Source organism: Corvus brachyrhynchos, unplaced genomic scaffold (assembly GCF_000691975.1).
Source record: "Corvus brachyrhynchos isolate BGI_N302 unplaced genomic scaffold, ASM69197v1 scaffold23, whole genome shotgun sequence".
Classification (NCBI taxonomy): Eukaryota; Metazoa; Chordata; class Aves; order Passeriformes; family Corvidae; genus Corvus; species Corvus brachyrhynchos.
In genome coordinates, this window is record NW_008238983.1 from 12,970,206 (window position 1) to 12,992,086 (window position 21,881).

Consider the following 21,881-nt stretch of genomic DNA (forward strand, 5'->3'; position numbering starts at 1 on the left):
CAGCTGACCATTCTGGAGGAGCGGAGTGGTTTCCGACTGCATGCTGCACGTAGAGTATAAACTTTCAAACGAGGAATTCATGTCATTCACCAAAGCTTCCAGGTCCACATCGTCATCTGAAAGACAAAATAAAGGCAGTGTAACACACCTGGAAGTCCCAGGCAAAGGAAATGTGGCAAGAGCAAAGACTAAGTTTCAGTAAAATTATCACATTATTTAACTCTGTTTTTACAGTGCAAATTATTATTATTGCAGAAATTATTTATTTATTTCAGAGCAGAAAACCACAGCTAGTAAGAGCCAGCAATGGACATTTATTTCGTCTTCCTTGGTGAAAAGCTATGGACACGGAATAAATGTTACAGTATTTACTATATATATGTGTGTGTGTCTGCACTGAACCAGAATTTGGTGGGATTTTTAATAATGACAATGTTAATGTGAAGCAGCACTTCACTTACTGATAAACTGACACCCATTTCCAAAGCATATCACTTACAAATACCTCCGTTTGCCTTGTCAGTGTATCAAGTTCAGATCTCCCAACACTGTAATAAACACTTTGCAAGCCCAAATAATTTAGAAGGAAAAAAACCTAAGACAGTGCTGCCGTGCTGGAAGACATCATTATACAAGTGATCATTATATCTTGCTAAAAATCCTACCATATTTTTGTGATATGGTATTTTGAAGGGCAGTCCAAGGACTTTAATATAAGAAGATCTATTTGTATCCTTGCTCTTGCAGTGTGATAGACCTCTACCTTGAAGAGTACAAAGTAAATCAACCAGGGACGTGGTGTGGCTGGCTGAAGGAACATCTGTCCCTAAAAAGGGCACCAACCTTGCTATATATGCCACCTTACCTCACTGTAAATAAGTAACTTGTGCTCAGTCATTCCTCCTTAACAATCATAAATACTCTGCAAGACAAGAGAACTCTGCGAGCCCTTTGCACTAACCACTCTCTGAACTCCTCTTGCAGAGCACTGTAATTACTCCCTAGCCACAAGTTACATCACTCCCTATCAGGAGTTCAGTGGGCTGATGAACACACACATCGATATCTGCCTCTGGTTACAGCACAGCCACTGCCTGAACAGCTACTCCTGACCAAACAGAGCTTTGTGCAGCCAAAAATGTGCCCTTATTTTCCATCTGTATCGACTGGCCTGGCAAAATATACCATTGCTGCCTGCAAACTTTCTGTCTCACAAAACTCTTCATGACAGGGATGGAAAGTAGAGCAAAGTGATAGAGCTGGCAAACACACAGTGCTATGCAGCTTAAACACACTGTATTTTCCAATATCCATTATTTTGCCATGTTTTCTAGGTAAATGAACCATCAGAAGCAGTTATCCAGCTTGCAACCAACTGCACTATTTTTTTTTAGATACCATAAATGATTTTGTACAAGTATCATGTTTCTTGAGGATATAATCTAAAACAGCATCACTCAATTTTTGTCCACCAACAATGTGCCTTGATAACCATAATGAGATCTGAACATGGCATTCACGTGGCAATTGCATTGGGATGCTGATGACCTCAGTTCTTGGCGTTGGGTGAACAAAAGATCTGCTCAGAATTAAACAGGTGCTGGTCATGCCCCTACACCTGAGCTCTGTTTAGTGACCTGAAATACCATGTTTCTCACTGAAAGTCAGTAGGCTCCTTACTATAAAGCAACAGCCACTTAACCTTCACTTAAAATGTACTCAAGAAGATTTCAAGGTTTGAACACGTGTCAAAAAAAAAAGAAAGAAAAAAAACCCACATCACCCCACAAACAGGTTTCTTCCTTTCATTTCTTTACGGTAAGTTCCCTTCATTTTTGTATTTAACAGCTAATACACTACTGCTAAGACTCACCTTCACTAGGCTACACCATCTCCTCTGTATGTCAGCTAGTTCATGCATTTTCAACAATCTAAGCTTTGCTTTGCTTGGACAAAGTCTACAATAATTTTCCTGCTATTTTTAGTGATCTTGAGACAGAGCTGCAATTTAAATTTCATTCCATCCTCCAGATTCTTATCCTATTTGGAGAGGACATATCGAAAACACTTCTTGAGCAATCACAAGGGAACCACAGGAGTAGGAGTATAAAGAGGGAGAGGCCAAATTACAAGGCTTTTAAATTTTATCATTAATCTAAAGTACTAGAAGACTGAGCTGTAGGGTGTCAGATGGCTGTCAAGTAAAAGCTTAGGGGGTGGATGTAGAAGACATAAAGGACAGACCCTGACCACAGTGTCAGGGAGTCAATTACAGCAACTAACAGCAATTGTTTAGCATGGTGAAAAGCAGAAAGGGAAGAAAGTTGAGGCATATATTCAGTGGAAGTCCATATGGCTTGGTCCCTGAGGGTGCTAATTTATTAACAATTTAGACAAAGCTATTAGCGTGCAAGATCATTAAGTTTTTAGGTGATTGTAACACAGGAGGAATGATTAAGAGTCATCTCAAGCTATCCCTGAATAATCAAATAGTTGCAAAGGTGTCCTATGTACCCTAATATGCATAAAATGAGGCACTTAATGCAAAACACTAAGCAAAACAAGTACATAGTTGAAAGCATTGAATTACCATTAGCAAGCTTTTAAGTATATCAATTACACACCTAAACTCAATTTCTAACAGGGCAGGCACTGGCAAGGTGCATAAAGAGTTCTCCTAATAATATGCTGCACTGAAGTCCAGAATCTGGCTTCACTCCTCTGTCAGCTCCTTTTCTCTGCAGGTGCAGCACTGTTAATAGTAGCCCTCAGTCTTGCCATAAACCTCTTGCAGGAGCAAAAGATTCCTAAGATCCTTAAGCTTGTTGAAGACAAAGCCTGCAATCTTGAATTTCATACAGTTTCATCTCTATACAATGGCATTTACTACTAAATACCATTATGTTTTGGAGATTTCAGCATGATGCAATAGGAAACCTCGCTGCTGTAGCCTACACCTCGGAAGTGCCAGCAGATGTCTCAGCCTGCCAAGTAATCCACTATGTTACTGTGATGGCTCTCCACAGAGCTTAATTAAAGTCAAATAAGCCCTCCACAGGATTTCTAACTGTTCCAGCCATCTGCAGGTACACTGCTCAGAAGGGTATTTCATATATAGTGCGATCCTTCAAAGTATCTTTCTCTACCAACCAGTGAGATCCAGCCTCCATCAAGACAATCCTAATCAGAAAAAAAAATGTTGACAAAGCTGACTTTGAGAAGGCTAGCTGGTTAACAGCAAAATTCGCAAATTTTGCTGGACTTTGAGTCAGCACAGCACCATGCTGGTCCTCTAAGTATGCACGCACAAATTTTGTGACTAATCTGAAAGAATCTAGCAGGCAGAGTTGCCGGTAGCTGAGGAGCCTCTAGCTCCCCAACCATCTTGCATACATGCACTTCCAGGGATACAAAAGGGTATTTTCCTTAATCTGTATTGAATTCTGCCATAAGATCAAGGAGTATGAAAGTGGACATTCAAGGTCTATTCTTGCACTTCAACTGAACAGCACAGAGGCTGCTTATCACTTTAATGCACAAACATGCAAACAGCCCTTAGCTTTTGACTGACATTTTTAAAGGAGAACACTTGCAAAACCTAGCTCTGACATACTTCTGGTGGTGGACAGGGTACTGGCAGATTTGTAGACTCTTCTGCGAGCAGTGTTCTTTCCCAAACAAGAACCAAAGTGCACACACTGGCAGTTGTCTGAACTTCACTTTGTTTCTTTGCCCACAACTTGTTAAACTTTGGCTTTGTTCAGAAACCAGCTCCACTGGATGTTGCAAGTAATATGTTTGGTAAAGGAAATCATGATTTCAATTACAAGAAAAGATTTAAAAGTTCAGTTCAAGGAAAGAGGAAAACTTTGTTACAAAACTGTACTAAACTAGTGAGCTAAGCTATCACGTTCCACTGGAACAAAGCACCTTGAATACATTTTTAATGTTTTTGAGCATAACATAGGAGGGATGATAACCCCTAAATTAGGCCTGAGCAAACTTTAATCTATGCATAACCATGTCCCACTTGCCTTTCTGCTTCTAGCCCTTCTCAATCCCCTAGATCCTCATTTATTTACTTATTTTGGTAGTTGTTGGCCTTGACATGCTAAGCTCAGCTAACAAGACTAAGCAGGATCCCACTTATTCTGAAGCAACATAAAGCTGAAATGATCCCTGCTCATCTTCTGTGCCAGCCTCCCAAAGAAAGCAGGTATTTTCACAGCTGTCAAAGGGCTCATTGCATTGCAGAAATTCTATTTACTGAAAAAAGATGAACATGGAAAGAATCTCAGCTTTGGACTACAGACCAGGATGCATTTCATGTCTCTAAATGACAGTTCAGCAAATACCCTTTCCTTTTACATATGGTTCGTATGTGGGAACACTATGAAAAACATCACAGGACCTAAATTAGTTGTGATTTAAGAGGCTTGTAAAAACTTTTTGGTTTAAAAAATAAATAATTCCCTTCTCATTTATTCATTTTTGAATTTAATCACCCAGCATTATCCCTCGCATCAGGTCTGAGAGATAATTGATGCAAGAGCTACTAAGAATTCAGTAGAAGATTTATAAAAAGATTATAGCACTTTTTTGTCACCATGGAATTAAGTCTGATACTATATGAAGCCTAACAGCACATATATAAACAAAGGTTTGATACAGTAAGGCAGCTGTTGATTGATCTCCTATTCCTATTTGACAAGCTAACATGAGCAATCAGTTCCCCAAAATGAGTTTCAGAGCAGCACATTCAAGAGCCATCTTGACAAAACAAAAAAGCTAAGATATAACTAATATAAGATTTATTGAAGTTAGCGGAGTAGAGGATGGCATCCAAGTGGTTAGTAGTCCCTCCAGCACACATGAATTAACCCTCAAGGAGACGGATGGAAACAATGCAAGAAAAGGAACACACAGTTGCATATACCCTACCATCCTGCATTGATGATGCAGTGAAACACTATGCAAATCACAGGTGACACAAGGAAAATACATTTATAGTAAAATGAACAGAAGAACTTAACCAGATTTGGACAAGGAAAAAAAAAAGACATAAAATACTTGTGGTATCTACCTCAACATCCTGTTTCAAATCCTCCAAAACCGCATGTAAGTTATTCTGATTCACACTGGTGATGCAATTATGTTTTGCAAGGGTTTTGGCACTGTGGAAATCTCATGTCTTATGATCAAAAATGCAGGTAAGGATTACCACAGCGAGATCTGTATACAAACTCCTTTTATAAGACGACCCCTCATATTAAGGGGACCCCTTGCACAGGAGGACTGCAGCACATCCCTCCAGTACCATGGCCAAATGCCATTTTCAAAAGACTTGTCAGAAATCTCAATGACTACAACTTTTTGAAAGCATACTATTACTGACCACACACAGTTGTAAAGATGCAAAAAGAAGTCCATTCTAGGTAACACTCACACTCCTCTATTGCTTTCTCCCTCTGAGCATGTCACTACACTCGCTATGTTTACACAAATGTCTCATATCCCTCCGTACTCTGGTTTCAGCTTCCACTAATGCCACAGGCACCAGTTGATCTGCAATTTTTGTACAATTGGTATCCACAGCCCCCTATGGATGCATGTATTTAGTACTTGGCAGCTTCCACACCTCTGAGAGACACATGCAACAGAAGGTGGATGAAAATAAGCAGATCTCTTACAATTTTTTTAAAACCCCAGTGTCCTCTACAGTGATGCTACAGCTGAATGACGCCCTCCATTCCCAATAGCAGCTCCAATTCTATGCAATCTCTCCCCTCCTGATTTCTTGAAAGCTCCATATGGATGGGAAGTTTTGTGCAAGAAACAAAAGGCAATATAAAAAAAACATTTGCAAACCCTACGCTTTCACACTGCTCTCCAGATCAGAGAAGGCTGTCAGACACAATTATAAAAATATCAAGACTGCCTTAGTTGAACATTAGAAGCTTAGAGGGGTTTTTTTTGTTCATTTCAAGTGAAAGCAGAAGACAGAAAGACAACTTCGTGTCCTAGAGGCATCACCATCTCCACAGTGGCCACAGTTTGAATTAAAAATTACAAGCCTGAACTCCAAAACTTTATATACCCTGTGAGTCTCCTTATGGGCTTCTGCACTGAAGACTCCTTTCCTTTATTGCATTGTAATGTTCTTCAGCTTAAGTGAAATGCTCTATTTTGCACTGTAACTATGGTTGCTGGCCTACAAAATGTCACATCAGTGCATGTGCAGCTTGCAAAATGCTAAATGGACCATGCTGTGGAGAGAAGGGCAAGAAACAGAGATGCTCCTTGGTAAAAGAGCATGAAATTGAGATAGGCACCTGTGCTCTTTGAGCACACTGAAACAGCACACAGAGAAATCAACAGCAAACTTGTAACTGCTCCAGTATTCTCCAGGTAATTTTTAAATGCCACACGCATCTATTGCCATTTCTGCCAGTAAGGCTGTGATGGCTAACACCAAGTACACGTACATTAATTATAGGCGCTGGAGAGAATTCTCTTTATTATTTCACACCTCTTTTCTAAAGGCTCATGGTTGGACTCCAGATACGTTCTTAAAACACACCTGATAGATTTCTTGAAATAGAAGGCAAACTAAATTGAACAAAATTAATGTTGCTAGGTAACAACTATAGGAATAAGCTACATATGAAAGGTGCTCATAAAAAAACCCAAAGCTTCAATGAGTAACAGGAGCAACTGGCTATAGGTGCCCTACAGCAGGAAGGAACGAAGTTGTACACGTGGATTAGTGCATAAATTGAGTTTTAGGAATTCTGACAGAAAAAGATAGAAAGTTAACAAATGAAAAATTCAGTTCTCATCCAGTTCACATACTTAACACTTGACATCCTAAAGAGCAGAGAAGATGAAAGCTAGGCATTTGGGGAATGGGAGGGTGGACAAGGAGGGATTATTTGTTTAATTACGGGGACAAACTAAGGCAAAGCATGTCTCTGATGGAGATTTTAATGGTTTTGCCCTTTGATGATGCTGCAACTATTCACAGACAACATTCACAAGGACCTCCCAATGTACATGCTCCCATTTCAAACCCAAGGATCGTAGAGTCAGGTTGGTCCCTTTGTGGAGTGGATGGATGTTGGTTGCCTCAACAGACAATTGATGTAGGGGGTATCACCATCGCCACTGCTGAACTCTTGCTTGACTGTACGGCACACACAAGTGTTGAAGCACTAATGGCACCAGTATGAGAGAAGGGCTTGAAATCCAAGGAGAACATCTAAACCATCTAGAATTCTGATTATGCACATTCCAACTATAGGAGATACGATTAAAATATGTAAGTCATGGCCAGTCTAAAATATGTAAGTCATGGTCAGTCCCTTTTCCAGACTCACACAGACCATTTAGAAAACAGAATTCCTGATACCTGTTTTCTCAAAGGAAATTTGCAGCTTTGGTGGGAGTGGGGTGGGGGGAAAGAAAGAATACCTTCCTTCCTAAAAAAAACATCAGGTCAAAGTTTGAACCCAAAGTCAAACAGGACACCAGATGATCCTGTGTGACTGCACAATGGGACTGCCCACCTCCTGTTGGGTGAGCACACCCTCGTCCAGCTATCGCTGATGACAGCAATCAGCTGGTGACCTTTCAAAACCCTCTTTGCAGGCCAATGCCTGTATAACCACTGCTCTATGGTAAATACTGAGTAAATGCATCACTTAAAGCAGAATACCAGATTAAGTAGACCTCTGGGAAACCATAGTTCTTGCACAGATTACAAAATCCAGTGAAAAGATTAATTTTCAAGTAACTGGTAACATCTGCAGTTTTCTTCCATGAACATGAGGTTCAGTGGTTTTCCTGTACCATTCTGTCATGTCACCTGCTTTTAGTTCATTAATTAAAAAAAAAGACTGATAAAGACCTTTAAAAAGAAAGCATTTCTTTGTTTGAGTTTATCAAGACAAGGAAAACCCAAACCAGCCTCAGTTACCCAGACAGAAGCAGCACCATAGAAGGCAGAATGGCATATTCTTTCAGAGGCCAAACCTGGGGCTGGAGTAGACTAATCCTCAAAAAATCCTTAAGGACAGAGCAGTTACATTGGCGAAGGAAGCAACACATCATAGGGTGCATAGGTCAGATGGATTTTCCCAGCCCAAAAGGAGATGTGAACAGAAGGAAAGCTAAAGATGAAGTCATAACTGTGTGAGGGGCAGTCATGAACCTATAGCCTTATTGTGGCCCACCCTTAAATCAGGACAAAAAAGAAAAGAAGGAGTGAACAGGAGACAGAGACATCAGCTGACTCAGGGATTCTCCATTCAAGTCTTACCTTCCTGGTGAGATTAACCCGATGCCTCACTCTCAATGCGTTACCTCAACAGCAAAACTGAGAAAGCAAGCCCTGTCAGTACATCCCGAAATGATGATCATAGACTGTCACTTGTCCTTCCAGAGGACAGGGGTGGGGGAACACCTGGGCAGCAGAAGGGCTCCTGGCCCATGCAGCCCATACAAAACAAACAGAAAATCCACTGGAGCTTTTCAGACAACAGGCAAGCCCATGTTAACCTACTGAGCCATAAGGAACTTACAAGTCAGAGCTCAGGAAGCACAACGTCAGGTGGCAATGAAGAGGTGAATTGAAATACTGTCAGCTGACCACATGGCAAATGCATGACTGCATATTATATTAGACTGTGTATGACTATATATATAGTCATATTTATGAGAGAATGGCTTTAAGAAGATATCATGCATCAGTGAGAGCTGCAATTTGACACAGAAAAGATCAGGTTTAGTTGCATTTTTATTAAGATTACGTGGTCCTACATTAGAAACAGAACAAAAGGCTTTAAAATATCTAATAATTAATTTTTTTCTTATGTTTACATGCATAAAAATTATTTATTTTTCTAATTTATTCTACCATTTCCCATATACAGATTTCTACTCAGAGTGCTTCTCTAAACTTTTACTTGGATATTTTCTTCTTATTGTCCGTGCCAGAGAAAAAGAAGAAAAAAAGAGAAGGTGCAAACCAAACACAGACAAATAACACTACTACACAAGTCACAGTTTAAAAGGAAAATTGACATAGATGAGAAGAGCTACATGTGTCTTGCAAATTTAAAGCTATTAAAGGCAAAGTTAAAAACAGTCAAAGCATCTCTTGCTTTACTTTAGGGAACCTGTGTTCTCCCTCCCTGATTAAATACCATAATACCCAGTTGAGTAATCCCAGCTGAACAATCCTTACAAATCAATATAAGTACCACTGCAGGGATTAGTCCCTCCCATCGTGCCAAGAAAGCCCAAGCTTTATCCCTGCTCCGGGAAACATCGTGCGTAACCTCCTAACGTGCTGCCGGAGCTGCAGCCAAAGCCCGCAATGCCCTGCCTGCTCCGGCACCAGTGCCGGCGGCTGCTCCAAGACAGCAGCGCCCGACTACCTGGGGAAGTCCCTGCCCAGCAGCCTGCAAACCCCAGGCTTCTTGCATAGGGGGTTCCATTTCAAAGCCACTCCTCAACAACTTCAACAAAGCTTTCAAGTAAAAAGTGTCTGGATGAAACCAGAAAGTCCATTAGCATTTCTCTTCGGGAAGTGATGGGTCTGCAGAGCTGGCATTGAAGCATTACTATTATTATTGTTATTATTATTATTAAATTAGGCGTGTCCCTCATCACCTGATACCTGAGCTAACCTTTGCTCCTACTAAGGTTAAACCATGAGTTTTAAATTTTGCTTCAAACAAGTTTGTTGCTGGCTTAGAAAGCATGTTTGAGGATGTAATATAAGTTCCAAAAGTTGCACACAGAAATTAATGAATCAGCTATTCCTCCAAGTTAATTAAATATTGCATCTTCAGCATATAATAGTTACCTAGCTATGACCAATGGACTTACAAAGCAGACAACAGGAATATTTCTTATTTAAGGTACTTCTTGTCAAACTTAACAGGACCGAAGTCATATGAAAAAGTAAAATGCTTAAATGCCAGGGTAATTTTGGTTTCTTTTTATCAGTTGCTTTAATAGTTTAGTATTAACTACAATTGTCATTTTGGTAAATTATCTACAAGAGACTAAACTGGGGGAGAGTTGTTTGGAATTGCAACACTGCATAAAAAAAGCCTCCTTTAAGAGCCTGTTGGGGATTAAAATGAATTTACTTGTAGAACGTTAGAAATTGCCTCTGACTTGACTTTTAAACCCAGTGCCTGACAAATAATGATGAGCAAGCCTGCCTACCTTAGCTCCACTTCAGAGATGAAGGCAGCTGCCATCCAGATGTCCTCTTATTGCCTAGGCAGCACCTCGATAGAAGCTTTGCCCACATTTCTTTGCCCTACTAAAGGAGCAGCATTTTGGGGCATGCATTTAATTTCATCTACACACAGATACGCTGTCCCTGAATCAGGCATCTATTTTAGGCTCTCCTTTCAGGCAACCCGAGCAGTTGCTTCTGAAAAAGCTCGTCCTTAGGGGTGCAGAACAAGGAGATCTCCCCTGGCCTTGCCAGCAAAGGGTGGATAATTTGTGAGGAATTACTGCTGTAACGAAGCGTGAACCTCCACTGCGTGAGAAGGGAACGCCACAGTCCTGCCGCACGGATCCCCAGATGGCAAAGCATATTGCTGCAGTCTCATCCCAAATGGCGGTGTGGAGCCACCGCTGAAGGTGTCTGTGCCCCACTCCGCTCAGGAGGAAAACAGTCATTTATAAAAGCTCTGTGATACCTCCCTCTACCATGACTACATTGGTTCCAAGAACTCCCGTTAGTCAACCTGTTTTGGTTTTTTTTAGCATAAAATAACAACTAAAAAATCCCCAACCCCAATCGAGGAATACGCCACCAACAACAACCCTGAGACCAGCAACAATACAAAAGAACAAGTAATCTACATTTACCATTCAAAACTTCACTGAAAATCAATAACATCAGCCTAACTGTATTTAGGCCTAAGAAATCCAGAAATGTGTTAATGTTTCTTCTGAACTCACCAAATCCAGTTTCTTTTTTTTTTCAGCTAGGCAAAGCCTGGTCCTTCACGATTTAAATCCCAGAGATAAGCTGCGCTGGTGAAAATCAGTCAGGATCAGGCTCACTCAGGCAAAAGCTGCAGGTGTGCTATGCAGAAGACTCATCGCAGCTCAGTGTGAATCAAAACAAACTTGTCCATTTAGGCCTGTTTTCCTTCTGAGATCCATGTGGCTGATTTCACAAGCTGTGTGCATTCCTGGTTCAGGTACGCAGGGCATACCCCGTGATTTTGGGAAACCAGCCTGCTGCTCTTCTCCATCGCGTCGGTGTTCATGGAGCCCAATCCCCTGCCTAGACTCACCTCCTTGCACACCCACAGAACAAGGCTGGAAGCAGGACACAAGATATTTTCCCTCAAGGGTACTCTGTTAACAGACCATCGCTTCCTATGAGGCTGTCTCCACTTCCTTTACCTCACATGACAAGGATGTCACCAGCATGCTCAAATGAGCTTGCAAGGCGCCAATGTCCTGCACTGCGCTGCTTTAACTCACTCCCACCGCTCCTCTTAGGAGAGACACCCCAAAAAACCTGGGGACACAGGGTCAGTGTTCTCAAGAGGTGAGACAACCTGCTCACCTTGCTCTGTTTCACATCTGAAATACAGCCCAGAAAAGCAGAGAAGACTGGTTTGCTCCGCCAAAAGCACGCCCACGTATTTACAGACCTAGAAAGCCTTAGACCTAGAAAGAGGCAATGCGTCAACAGGACAGAGCTCAAGGTAGGCCAGAAGTGTTGCTGTAAAGCCCGAAGGCTCTGAAGGACTTCTCTCAGCGGCTTTTTAACAAAGTCAGCACCTCCAGGTTAGCCACCATGGGAGTATTACCCACAGGTGTCCCAGCAGCAAGCTTTCCCAGCTTGGGTTCCCCAACCGAACGACTCATCAGTGATGCTGCCCTTGCCTCAGAGGTGACCTGTATTAGGACTTTAGTATATTCCACATTCTGTCTCCGATGAGTACTTTTTCTACCTAGGCTCTAAAACTCATTGTCATCTTCTGAAGAATACTTATGGTTATTCTGGAGCCTAGAAGCTACCTAGCTGTAGTCACTGTGCTCATCACCCACTTGTCTGTGAGTTGCAGACCTTGCAACTTAAAAACCCATCATCTGCAGTACTTCAGATCTCAGAGGGACCTGGAAGACTCTACTATGCCTGAGCTCTCCAAGATTTTTCAACCACTTAAGGACAAACCACAAAACATACACAAAAACAGTAATTCCTTTTGTTCTTGAACAACAGCAAGCTCACAAATTATTGCAAAGATAAACAAAAAAATTAGCAGTACTCATGAAGCCTTGTTTTAGATATAAACTTATTACCATCCTAGCTTAAAAAAATTTAGAAGTGCATGCACATGTAAATTCTCGAGCAAGGTATGTTAATTAGGAGGGTTAACAAGGCACAGGCAGTACAAGACGCTCCCGCGCAGTTACAGATCCACTCAGACAGTGGTGCTGTAGCACACCCGAACACCACACTGCTCCCAACCTCATCTTGGACATGGCACAAATTGCCTGCAATCTTGATTTGGACAGAAAGACTTAAATATTGTTACTGCAATCCTAACACCATTAATGAAACTACATACTAATTGCTTTGGTCAGTAGCACCTTATATACTTTAATTACTTAAGCAGCTGCTTGCTGTTAAGAACTCCAAATTTAGCTACATCTCATGCTATATTTTGAAAGGTTTTTTTTTGTTTAGCTGGTTTGCCCCATTTAAATCTGGCTTTTTTTTTAGCTGAAAATGCAGCTATCTTGACAGAATCTTGTCCTTTTTAATAGGCACAAAGAGACTTAGAAAATGTAACAAATTCAGATTGATCTTCCCCTTGAAGCTTCTTGGCTTTAAGAAAAGTGCTGCAACCTTTTTCAACCTCAATGCAAGAATGTCAGCTCCTCTGATGCATTTCTCAAGTATCCTCACATGACACAGCTTGCTGAAGTGCTGTCATGAACCACTTGCAGCATAATGTTTACATAAAGGCAGAAATAAATACTGCGCTGCTTATCTCAGGTAAGCTGAAAGACAGTGATGACTGAAGCTTATTGTTACAATGCTGTGCTGTGGTAAAAGATTTTAGTGCAGAACTGACAGCAAATTACAACAGAGTTGTTTTTCTACAGATTTTCCTTATTTTATTGAGCTATGGAATTTGAGGGGTTTTCTCCCCTCCTCTTATTACGTGAACTTAAAACAAGTCTCAAGCTTGTTATACCTGCTTTATAGACAAAGTAAGAAATCAGAGTTACAGAAATGTACTATTCCAGTTCATTTTGGGACAACTTTAACATCACACGATTTTTTTCAAAGCTACAGGCACCATAAATAATGCAAGACTACAATATTATCTTTTGCTATGTCACTCCCCTTTAAAAAATTCAAAAGCATTTTCTTTGGTATGACAACATATTTTCACTGATGTTCCTTAATCTTCTCTTAGATGGACCTGAAGACCATCTGACTAGAAAAACAAACAAACAAGCACAGACTTTGTTTCCTTATTTGACAAATTTACAACTTAAAGCACAAGCCAAGGCAGCTGCAGCATAACATCAGAATGTATAGTTACCTAAAAATATTTTTAATCTTTAGTAGTAAAAAATAAATGAAGGTTCTTTCTCTTTTCTGATGTGTTTATGCACCTGAACGTACTTAACTCTAACCATAAAATGAATAAAACACTAACATACGGTCTCAGAACAGGAAAGACCTGCACTAAGAGCTTCTGCACCACGTAAAGCACTAGAAACCACTTCAAAGTTTCCTCCATCTCCAACAGTCCTCCAAAGTGGACAGTCCACATGGGCTTCCTTTCAACTTGCAGTGAACTAATTTTAAGAGTTATCTTGCTGAAGAGCAACGCTTTCTTTTATAAGTTACTCAAACGGATTTCACATTCTTACTGTCTTCCTCTTTCACCACAGTAGGGTACCATTTCACTGAGAGCTACTTATGTTCTTTGCTACCCTATTAACCTCTCTAGTGTCCACTCTGTCAACAACACCCCCCAATTCTGCCCTCATTAGCAAGTCTGTCTGTTGGCCCCTTAAAACTGAGGATGAACTAGAAGACTCTGCCTTCCCACAAGCTTTCAATAAAATGCATTTTGTATAGGTTCTGCACATTTTCTTGCAATACAAGGAAAGGTTGCAAACAACCAGTTAAATAGAAATGACTCCACATTTCTACTGTTTTTCCTGTTAAAATAGCTGTATTTCTAGCCCAGTATAAGTGTCTAAGAATGCTTTTATTGCTGCATTTCATTTCACTTGTCAAACCAGAATAAACTTCCTTCAGAGAAAGTGGTTTTTTGCTATTACAAGTGCATTAGGAAGTGTGCCAGTGCAGCTGTACCACCAAACCCCTGGGAGACACCAGACCCTGGGGAAAGCAAATGGTCTGAGAACATCTCTTTTCAGGGAAAAGTCATCAGCACGGAGATCACCAAGTCTTCTTGCTCAAACACCCTCGCTGTAAGAAAGGAGGCATTCACCCCAGACATGCCTTCAGCAAATTTCCCTGATCCTCTCAGTTTGCCTTGGAGCCAACAGTCTGCCAGATTCATCTCTAAACTTGCTCTTCAGAAAGAGATCTCTCTGTTTTGTATTTCACCAGCATAACACAGCAGGAGACATGTATCCTGGCCCACAAAGCTCTGCGCTACTGCCATACGGAGGAAGGGTTGAGAGGTTTTTTGTTTTGCTTTGTTTAGTCATTTTATTAAACAGAAAGTTTATAGAGATACACAATGGTAGAAAGATATTACCACAAACACAAATACTGTATTAGTAGACATTTTGGCTCCTACAGTAATGAAAACAAATTAGACCTCTTTCAATAGTTTCATTTCAGCTACATACTAAAACCATCTTAAAGAAACTCCATGTCTTTTCACTATGCTTTATGTCTCAAGTGTTTTTAACTTATCTCTTTATCCCACATTAATTGCTTTTTTTTTCTTTTCAGTAAATGTTCCAATGTCATCTGGCAAGTCTGGTCACTGCTCCCAACTTTAATTTCAACCCCCACATGCACAAAGCTTCAAGTACCCTTCAGCTCAATTCACTGACCTCCTCCCTACTGTGAGTCAAGAATTATGCACCATCAATCAAAGCACATTTGTAGTACTTAAGAGGCTGCATCATCTCTCATCACTTCCATGTCATAGGCTGCATACAAACAAGTCAATTTACAGAAAGGCTACCTGTCATACCAAAGTAATACCCTGTGGTTTACCCAATGTATTAGGACACCATCTCACATATGTTCGCATTTCAGTCTTGACTTCATCTCTTCAGAACTAGCTCCTGACTTAGTACCATGAACAAAGCTGAAGTGAGACTTCACCTTCAAAAAGAGCACCCACACTACTAAGCAGATCTCAACCACACATTTGACAGAAGTTCTGCAATAGCAATATTCTCATTTTGCTGATGGGGAAAATGTACATAGACATCTACAGTGATTTGTTTCATCCCATGTAGGAGCTGATTCGTTGAACGAGTGCTTCTAACTCTTTGCCCTGCCCCACACAGGCACAGTGGCCAAGCCCAACAAATGTTTCCAGCTTCTACACAGAGGGGGTTGTGGGCTGTGGAGTGGAGAGCCCATGGCTGCTTCTGCATTCTCATGTAAAGAAACACAGACTTGTCATCATCCTGCCATGAATTCTGCACTCCAGTTACTCTGGGCAGCGGATGGATGCCTGAGTCATAGCTGGTTAGCTACCACCACACGGGAGCCAGGTCTGCTGCTGCCATCATTAACTGCTACAGTTTGCAGCCACTCGTTCCCATCTGTGCCTAAGAGTCCGCGCAACCCCACAGTGCAGGCTATGGACGATTGTTACTCCATGCGACTTCCAAAAGGAGTGAAAAATAACCATCCCCCCATCCCACTGCTACCTATAAAGCTGCCAGCCAGCCCAAGGTCAATCACATTCTTTTAGCAAGGACTGACTGTAAATACAGGCAGGATACTCCTCAAAGATGCAGAGCTTACAGAATGAACCAGAAAGTTCCTGTAATCAAAGCCTGTGCCATTTTACACTCTTCTTGCTATCTGAAGTCTGACTTAATTCATGAATCTTTAATCATTTTTTAAACATAGAAAAAAAATCATGTTGAGACTTAAATAAACATAACTCTGCCACTAAGAAAGCCTACTTTCACATTCACCCAAAACCCCGGAAATTTATTAGCAAACTATTTTTAGTGACATCCTTTTTTTTTTTTTGATATACCACAGTGTATGTTCTTTTTGACATAACTAAGTTAAGGTACACTTGCTGATACAGACCATGAATGCATTCCAGTGTAATTTGTTTGTCTCAGCTAAAACAGATATATGTCCCATGCTGGAAAACTCTTAAAATCTGCAGTCCTCAACTTCCCAGTCATCTGGCAGAACCAGTCTTTATTTTATACACAGATTAGAAAAGACGTTTCTAAGAAAGATCATGTTTAAGCTATAACTTGAACTGGGCATTTTCCTGCCAGCTGTACAATGTGTTATGTGTTTATGTGACAGTCCCATTTTTCTAGTACGTTTGCTCCTGAAATTTATTTTAATATGCAGAAAAGGATACTGAAACCTTAAACTAATTCTATATTTCTTCAGACTGCTTAACCTAAATTTGCTACAATACTGCCAGCCAACTTTTAAAATCCATTCAATTTTTAAGCACAAGGCCAACTTTTGTTTAGCATTTATAATTCTTCCTCTAATTAAGACCAACTAACAAGTGAAAAGGAGGAGCACGAAGCGGTTGATTCATAAGGAACCCTAAAGCAACAGAAGCCTTTGCCAGGAGTACTGTGGTATCAGAAATATGCCCCATTTCACTATTGCAAACAAGTCTTACCTCACCCTTGTTCTATTTCTTACCCCGGACATGTTACAGAGATAGACATTGCTTGGTTATTTTTTCATTTAATAATTTTTAGTTTTTAAAAGAGAAGCAAAGTGAAGTTCTCTATTCATTTCTAAGATGATAAAAGCTCTGCTTTAAAAATGAAGCTCACAAAAAAGTAAATTAACTTATACTTTTCTTCACCTGAGGCACTGGAAAGAAGAGACAGAAACCAAAGGTTAGGACACTTATTAGGACAAACAATGGAAGGAAACTAAGAGCTGTACTGCCTGCTTTCCATCCTCTCACTACTTTGACAGAGACCAAAAATATAACTTTGAAGGTCAGGGGAAAACAAAAATCCAAAATGTGGATACACGTCTCTCAGAACTGTTTGTGGACAAGAGGGCTGCACTGTGTCAGCTATTAAAAATTACCTGCATCACAAGAGAGATCAAAGGTGCATGGCTGGTCAGAGACAGAACAAAAATCAATTCAGTGTGCTTTAAACAGGGGTGGGAGTAAATCAGGACTTTATCTGGTTAAATGCATTTCATTTTGAAAAAAAAAAAATCTGATTCCAAAATTGTTAAATGTAGGCTGTTGAAATGTTTCTTGCAAGGATGAAGTCTAGCCAATCTCAATTCAGGGAGCAGTTTCTGACATTACATCTGCCCCTGCCTCACCACACCACTGCTACCACACTCTCGGAAATCCATTTCATAGAAAACGGGGTCTATTTTCCCCTATTACCTTCAGAAAGCACAGAGACACAGTTAACACTGTGCTCTCAAGAAATCTGTCTGCTTTTACCAAAACTGAGAGATTTAAAAAATAAAATAGCCTGCCCTGAACAGTCACAGTGATTTCAAACATTCCATGTGCTGCAGATAAATGGCAATCAGTTTCTAACAGATGATACTCTTAAAAGTCCGAATAAGCAGAATAGATTTATTTCGGACTTGAACACACAGTCATGAAACCAGATTAAAGCCCTAGAGCTTTCCATGTAATCAGATACTGAAAGTCAGTTCTCTCTCCATTAAAGCTGACCTTGCATAGTGACGTTGTACTTTTATCTCAAAAATTAGAGATACTTCTTAAAAGATTATTTTTGAAATATGTAACAGACAGTACAGCTGCAGTGAGTATGGATTGTTTCCATCTCTAAATACACCCTTCCCCTTTACACGTCAAACTGCCTTTGAAACATAGAATTTGATTTTGGTTAAGGTGTCAGAATCCAAAGTTAATATTCTGATGTTGCAGAGACACTGTTTTTACTGAACAACTGCCATTGTTACGGCATGATTAAAAGCCAGGCTACATAATAAATCAACTTTCTTAGCTGGGAAGCTCATTAGTACTGAGATTATTTTAAGTGCCCAAAGCCATGTTTTGACATTTGCCTGTAACACCTTCACTGAAAGGTTCAAAAGCTTCTTACATAAAGCTAAATATACTTAAAACATTCCCCCTAACAGGGAATATGCAAAACCCAAGAACGTGAAGGAAGAGGGTGTAGTGGCACAGGCAAGAATTCAACTCAGCCACGTTAAAAATGTCATCCAGTAGCTATCAAAAGAGCCTGTGTTGATATTATGAATTTCCATCCTTTTGCTCTAACATATTGACAGTAGAAATTTAGTCAGATTACAAAAGAAAACATAGAAGCAATACAGTTATGCCAGAGAACATTTGAGCTGGTCCCAAGATTTTACAGTTAACTTGCATTGATTAAACTAGGAGAGAATATTTCAGATCACTAAGCTCAATTTTGGACCACTAACTCAAATGGAAGAAATAAGCTGCCTAGGAGGCAGAGGAAGACCTGAGACCAGAAGTGCCCCAATACCTGTTGGATAGTATAAATAAGTATATAAAATGGTTTAAATAATAGTGAAATCTATCACATTTGGCTGCTTTAGCAATGGCATGGTGCAATTTGCTAAGCAAATACACTTACAGAGGAGGGAGTGCACCATCCATGGGATAATAGACTTTTTTTTCCCCTCACAAAAGACATGAGACAAACACACAAGAAATGAGCTCAGGTCTGGTACATGGGGAGAAACACCTCATCAGGAGGTAGATATTGAATCACTGGTTTCCCTCAGATACATGAATTTCCCCAAGCACACCATTTCAAACAGAAGCGTCAGACCCACGAGCTCAAGGCCGATAAACAGAATGCCTGGAATAACATCCTCCCCATGAAGGGCCTGCAGGCTGCTTCCCTCCAGGAGCCCTCTCTCAGCCCGTGCAAGGTGCTCTCCCTCCCAAGGAGTCACCAGCCAGGCTGTGGCACCAGGCAGCCCACACACAGTGCCCGCTCAGCAAGGGCACGGGTGACCCAACACAGCTGGAGCGGCAGCAGCGGCACAGAAGTGTTTGCGCCGCCCGTGGCATCGCCTCATGGATGGAAACGGGATGTGAGCGTCAGCCTCCTGCGAACGGAGCGGACACTCCCTCCCAACAGACCAGTGTGTTTAGGCACCCAGCCCCAGCACCCCAGCCCCTCGCCCCGAATCGTGCCGCTCCCCTGAGCCACCCTTGTGCAATAGCTGCAGCAGAGAGAGGAAGTTCTCCACGGGATGCCCCCGAGTGCGCACCCACCAGCAAAGAGAGAGGGTGTCCCATGCTGCCTCTTGCGTTACCCAGACAAGGGATGCAAAAAGAACAGATAGATTTGCTCTGCTTCAGCGGCAGCAGGAAATGCACATACTTTAATATTAAAGACAAAAGTGAATTAAAAAGGACATTTGATTTTACAATTGATTTTGCAGTCTCACCCTATTTGATTTGTGATGAGTTTCTTAAAGAGCCACCGCTGTAGGCTTATGCTAGCACTAAGCTAACTTGTTTTCAAGGCGGTAATGCACAGGGTGAGGGAGGTAAATGCCCTCTTTTTCTGAGATGGATCTGTAAAGAAGCAAGAAAAGCTCATCACCCAGATGCCCAATCTACACCTTCCTCTCCCAAAGCCTTAGACAAGAATTTAACAATAACAAGAAAGGAGCTTCTAACTACCCTCAATTCACACTTTGTGAATCTACTCCCCTCTGTGCCATGGTAACTGCAAATACAAATCTTGAAAGAGAAGGTGGAGGAACACCTATCTGCAGTATAAAAAACCCCAAAGCACTCTTTCAGATGTCATACACCCATACAGCCTCAGTCCCTGAGGGATGAGTATAGTGTGCCATGGACTGTCTGGAACAAGGAACCCAATTTCCCAGTCCAGCTCCACTGGCTCTTCCAATGCAACTGCTCTGCCCCAGCAGCCATCTTCCCCTTCAGCACAGCAAAAAGGTCATTGCACATCTGGTAATAGCTTTACCATTCTTCCATAGGCCACAGGGGAAAAAAAACCAAAAAACCAGGCTTAAAATTAATTTTTAATATTGTAGTACTTCTTGGTTTGGCTTACTTAAAATTCTTCATTTTTTCTACATCTCAACTTGTAAAACTTCCAGTGAATAAAGGCCCCAAGGCAAACCCTAAACAAGACAGTGGGCTCCTTCCCTGCATTGAATCCTACTTTGTCAGAGAAATTCAAAAGACTGATACACTGAATCCTGAGATTATAAACAGGCTTAAAATACCATGCTTGTCAACTATGAGATACTACAGTGCTTTTTTATTCATATCAGGTGGCTTCAGCTGAACACATTTAATTTTATATATGTCCAAAACCAAAGATTTGCAAGCTGATACTAAAAAGTTGATATATGAAAAATAAAATAAAAAATAAAATTAAAAAATACAATAAAAATGAAAGAAAATACATCAGCTACCTAAAAATGCTTTTCTTTGAATATGCAACATTTTAAATAATTTTTGGTCTGTTTCTTCTCATTTCACTGTTTTCACTCAATCTTCACTATATTATGTACAGAGTCTTCCAGCTAAACTCATACAGTTCAGTTCATCTGTGTTCCATAGCTCACTGCAAATCTCTGAAACAATCTGTACTAAACACCAATCTACTCTGTCTTCTCTTTTCATGACTTTTTTTTTTCAGAGTTCTGTCAGCCCAAGGGTTTGGAAACTAATCTAATGAGGGAAGTTAAACTTCTACACAGCTATTATGGGTGCCCTCCTAGTAGCTGTGCTAACAAGATTCATCACCAAATATAAATGGAAGCATTCTCCAAAAGAAGACAAAGGTACTGTAATGAGCTAGGCAGGAAGCAGGGCCTCCGCTCTCTGCGTAAGATTAGTCAGTGTAAATCATTTTGGCACTAATGGTGGTTTTTTTCTAAGGCTGGACAATGACAACAACATTTATACAAAGCACGAGAATTCATGAATGTCTGGCAGTATTGTCTCCGAAATACAAACAATGTTTGTTTTTCATTCTACACTTTCAGTTCAGTACCAGCTGGATTCTGCAAAAAACATGGGTCAGTTCTGATACACCAGATAACCAACTCATCCCAGTCAGATCACACAACTGAGGCATTTCAGAAGCAGCACCGGCTGTTACTAAACACACTCCTCCTTAGCTACAGAATGAATAACAACATCACCTCAACTTCTCATGCCTATCCTCAGGCAAATACAAAAGAAAATATATTCAAATCAAGTAATAACAACAATGGTGGAGAAAAAGAGTGCTACACAGTATTATTTTTCTGGGCTAAATCTTAGGCATTGTAATACTTCACCTACACCCATGCTTATTCAAAAGTCTGACTGTATGTACATGGGCTTGTATTGTTTGGACCCAGGACTGTTCCAGTGTGCTAGAAGGGAAGTTTCCACCATGTCTCTATAAAAATTAATATTTTAGTGACTAGCCAGCGAGGTACAGGACAGCATCCACCTCAAGAGCCGGCTGCAGTATGGTGCAAGCTGGCAGATGCCCCGGATCCCTCCAGTTTCACTGGGAGCCAAGTGGTCTGTACACACAGGCAGGAAATCTTAATGCCCACCCAATCCGCAACCAAAGCAGGTTCATCGTCTCACTACAGGCAAGGCTTCCTACCA

The 21,881-nt window shown here is 40.8% G+C and overlaps 1 protein-coding gene across 2 annotated transcripts in view; it reads right to left on the bottom strand.

The window, feature by feature from the left end:
* The window catches only part of GRB10 (growth factor receptor bound protein 10), a 116,640-nt gene that overhangs the window by 55,780 nt on the left and 38,979 nt on the right, over window positions 1–21,881 (bottom strand). The window contains exon 4 of one of the 2 annotated variants that reach the window (XM_017738726.1): window positions 1–116. This exon is cut by the window's left edge and continues 2 nt beyond it. In XM_017738726.1, coding sequence (XP_017594215.1) covers window positions 1–116 — 116 coding nt within the window. The remainder of the gene's footprint in view (window positions 117–21,881) is intronic. The other variant, XM_017738727.1, reaches the window with a different exon arrangement.